The following is a 4,513-nucleotide window of genomic DNA, read 5'->3' on the forward strand; positions in this document are numbered from 1 at the left end:
GTTGATCGCGGCGATAGCTCTGTAACGCGCGATTCAAGTAATATTTGCGCTTGATTACCCTGTATATCTACCTAAATTTTCCGTTAAACTTACGGAATGGGAAAGCTTTCGTAATACTTTCGGATCTCTTATCGCGAATAACGGTACGCTTTCTAATATCCAGAAATTTCACTATTTAAAGACGAGCGTTTCCGGTAACGCTGTGAATTAACAATCTGAGAATCTCGGACGCTAATTATGAATCCGCTTGGCAATTGTTGATTAATGAGTATGACGATAAGCAGACACTGGTGTATACGCATTTGCACGCGTTCGCATCTGCCGATAATGAAGACGGAGAATGTGAACGACTTAAGAAAATTGCGAGACACAGTGTCAGCATCTTTAGCAGCGTTAAAGAATCTCTATCATCCGGTGGACACATGGAACGATATTCTAGTTTATCTCATTTCTCAGAAATTTAGAACTTGCCACAAGCGGAATTTAAAGAGTACCGCGATCGTCAGGCTTCCATCTTATAAGGACATTGCTAATTTTTTTACTCTTTGCATTCGCGGGTTATCCGATCTTTCCGATTCGTCCAAGGATACTCGTTCTTTCAAAGCCGCGTTTTTCGGTCAACAACGTTATTACATACAAGTGCGCCTGTTGCTCTGGTAGTCATTACGTTTCAAAATGCGAAGACTTTCTTCGAGAGATGGCCGCGCAGTAAGACGAATTTGCGCGTCAAAACAAACTCTGCTTTAATTGTTTGAAATCCGGCCATTTTACACCGAAATGCCCTGGCAGATTTAAATGATCACACTGCCGTCGTTCACATCATTCGTTGTTACATTCTGCGAATAACTTTACGTCAGACATAACGGAAAACGCCGCGCTAATACGAGCGGATGCAAAACCATTTATTCTGTCTGCGTCTAAGGTGTCTACCGCTATGGGCAGCACTCCCATTGAAAACATGCAGACCGTTCCTCCGTCCGACATGGCTCCTCCGGGTGGCACCCAGTTGGACACGGCTCAATTGGACACGAGCCACTCACAGCGCTTGAGACTACAAAGCTCCTCAACACCGGTCGTTGTGATTGGTGGTGTCCAATCGAGCCGTGGTCAATCGGGATCACCTCGCTTCTCCGAATGTTCTTCTTGCTACGGCCTGGGTCGACATTCATACCGTTAAAGGTCGAAGTTTTAAGGTTCGCGCGTTACTGGATCAAGAGTCCACATTTAGTTTTATTTCGGAGTCACTCTGTCAGGCTTTGCTTTCTAAACAACAACATGCCGATTTACTCGTTAAATGTTTCGGTGAGAAATTCACGGGCACCGCTCTCGTGTTCCTCTACAACTAACGCTGTGCTCATTGCCCGAGCCAAGGTTTCCGGTGAACCGTACGTCTTTCAACGCATCACATCATACGCGGCATCACAAATTCCGCCCTTTGAATCATGGTCTCATCTGCGAGGCCTTTCGTTTGCCGATCCCGATCCCGTAAGTCGCCACCGAATTCATTTGTTGATCGGTGCTGATCTATACGGCTCTCTTTTGATGCAAGCAGTCAAATTAGACGGAAAACGAGCGTTATCGGAACCGGTTCAACCAACTCGGATTTTAATGTTTTTTTTTAAATGTCACAAATTAAAAATACTAAAACCTTTATAGGTTAAAAATCGCCGCTTTTTACAGGAAATTTTTAAAAATTGAGAAAACTAAAATTGAATGATAAATCGATTTTTAACGCGCTACCATGTATTCTATCGTTTGTAAACTACAAATAATTATTCAGAAGAAATGTAGAAATAAAGAAATATTATTTTATTTCTAAGTATATATTATGTAAAAATATTTTCAAACAAAATTTCCTCATTTTCCAACTCATTTTCTTCAACAACGATAAGCGCGCAGTTTTGTCCATTACAATGAAAACATGCTTCGGTACAAAATAATCCGGTTTTTCTACAGCAACAATTTCCGCCGCATCCTGATTTGCACTTGCAAAAAATGATTTTTAATAAATCTTCAGGAGCAGGTTCTTGGTTCATTGGGTTTGGCATTAAAAATTTACCAGGCATCCATCCCCATTCCGTTGGCGATAAATAATTTCCAAGCCATAACTGTACTTGGAGGTATACTTTCTTCACGTGTTCTGTAGCTGCATCTATAGTGCATGGTAAATTTGATAGTTGTACCCGACTGTCGTTTGAAATGGCGGCCTTAAAACATTTGTATCTGTACTGATTTAAATCAGATTCAGATTGATGAGCTTCATATAAAGCAAGAATACATATTACACCAGCTTTAAGAATGTTTTCTACATTTTGCTTCTCTTATTTGAAAACTTCAGCAGCCTCTTGTAAATATGTTCGAGATTCAAACATAGTTGCAAACTTATTTTTTCCTTTGTTGAAAAATGCCGACGTCGTATCGCAGCCTGTAAAAGCGTGTAAAAAAAGCACATGTCGTTTGCAGTTTGGTAATTTATCTAGACTAGCCGATGAATATACTTTTTGTGGCACTTTTCTTCTACGAGGTTTTAGAAAATATATTTCCTTTCCATCTGGTGTTAAAGCTATTAATAGGACAAGAACATCAATATCCTCAGCTACTACAACGACATTGGAAAAAGACGAATCAACTGCTGTGGTCACAATTAGTCGATCGGCATCGCCGTCTGCTTGTTTTGAAGAAATACTATTTTCTGTTAAATATCGCCTTAATTTAAGTTATAAATCTAGCTTTATTGTTGACGTTGGAAAGAAATTTATCTTGAGCCACTTTCAGCTGCATGTCTTCTTCGAAAGCATAATCAAGTGATGTATTTTTTACAGATCGGCGGTTTCTTTCTGCTGCTTTAATGGTATCTCTTTCATATCCATCAAATACGATTGTTACGTTATTACCGTAATTTCTGATAATATACCTGACATAACTATCTAATATTGAGTGAAACGTTTGATTCAATTGCCATTTAACACGGTGTGAAAGCATCCAACCATCAATTACATAAAAATTGTTGGTATCGCTGATACTTGTTGGAAATGCTTTGAAGATACTGTAGAATGTAGATTTCTGGGTTTTTCACATTCCTGCGTCGTCGTACAACGATAACAGGTAAGGAGCTAATTCGTTCTTCATATAGTTTTGTAAATCGGTATCAGATTTCTTCAATACGGTAATACGTTGAAACAATAAGAGAGGATCAATTGGAACGTGTTCGTTATTTATTTTTAGTTTACTGTTTGCAGCAAGCAAAGGTACAACTTTTTGTGATGTTTTCAATTTCAAATCTCTGAAGTTTTGACCGTTTATTTTCTTTACAGTCTCAATACCTTGATCAAAGGTATTGTAGCAATTGATCTTTTCGTGGCCAATAATACCTGTTGCAATAATCATAATTACATCCAGCTCGGAGAAAGGATCGTGAGACTGAAGCCATTCTTCCAATTTTTTAACATCAGCATCATCTCTTGTGATTCTCGCATCTGTAGAATCTGCATGTTGGTGGCTTTTTTTGAATGAAATATTGTAGAAAGTTTCCATTCCTTCAATAATGTCGTTTGTGCAAACAACTCCATTAATCCATTGATAGACGACACTGTCTGTAGCTCCACGTCGAAAAGGTCCGCCTTCGACACTCATTGACTTCATTAAAGTTTGCTCGATAGTTTGATCGGTGTGTATACCAGCAAAAAAGTTATCTGTACGTCTAGCTGTGAAACACATTTCTTTTGTAAATTTGTTATATTCCTCGGGATCCATTTTTTGTTTTAATTCTTGCATATCCTGTAAATAAATTTGCGAAGATTTTGCGTAAGGGAAATGTCCTGCTGAAAGAAAATATGGAATCATCAGTTAAATCAGTTAAATGGAATCATCATCTGCTAAAGGTGAAACTGAACTCATATCACTCGTGTGCGTCTACCTGCGGAACCCAACCGTGTGTCAGCGAAACCCTATCAAAACATCTGTTCATTCTCTGTCTCTATCTACATTAAAAATAAAATTTTTACAAAAATTTGAAAAAATAAATAAAAACCGTCAATTTTTAACCTATAAAAGTTTTAGTATTTTTAATTTGTGACATTAAAAAAAAAATCATTAAAATCCGAGTTGGTTGAACCGGGATAAAAACCTAATTTGACTCCAGTAAAGGCCTCGGTAAAGGCCCTTTTGGTATGCCTACTGCACAGGCGACAACGCTAGGCTCGATTCTCTTCGATCCTACGAATCGTGGATCGATTGAGTCCGAAAACTCTATAGTATGTAATTGCGTATCAGTTCAGGATACGAATTCGCTCCTCCAGAGATTCTGGAAGACGAGGAAGTCTCGCGCCCTCCCCTATTTACCGAAGAGGAAGAGCGTTGGGAGCAACACTTCCTCGCTACTCATAGCCGCTCCCCAGAGGGACGGTACGTGGTTCGGTTGCCATTTCGACACGAGCCTCTAATAGACATAGGTGATTCGCTGCCCTATTGCTACTTTGCTTTATAATAAAATGGAGACTAGAATTGTGACGCC

General features: G+C 39.2%; 1 protein-coding gene across 1 annotated transcript; it reads right to left on the reverse strand.

The window, feature by feature from the left end:
• Positions 1 to 3,072: 3,072 nt before the first annotated feature.
• Positions 3,073 to 3,753, reverse strand: LOC108768348 (uncharacterized). Its single transcript, XM_018518748.1, has one exon. It carries the CDS (start codon positions 3,751 to 3,753, stop codon positions 3,073 to 3,075), a length of 681 nt encoding a protein of 226 aa, XP_018374250.1.
• Between the last annotated feature and the right edge of the window lie 760 nt (positions 3,754 to 4,513).

Source organism: Trachymyrmex cornetzi, unplaced genomic scaffold, assembly GCF_001594075.2.
Source record: "Trachymyrmex cornetzi isolate Tcor2-1 unplaced genomic scaffold, Tcor1.1 scaffold785, whole genome shotgun sequence".
In the NCBI taxonomy this organism is placed as follows: Eukaryota; Metazoa; Arthropoda; class Insecta; order Hymenoptera; family Formicidae; genus Trachymyrmex; species Trachymyrmex cornetzi.

Coding starts and splice junctions, on each gene's coding strand:
- LOC108768348 (XM_018518748.1), bottom strand. CDS start 3,753: ATGGATCCCGAGGAATATAACAAATTTACAAAAGAAATGTGTTTCACA.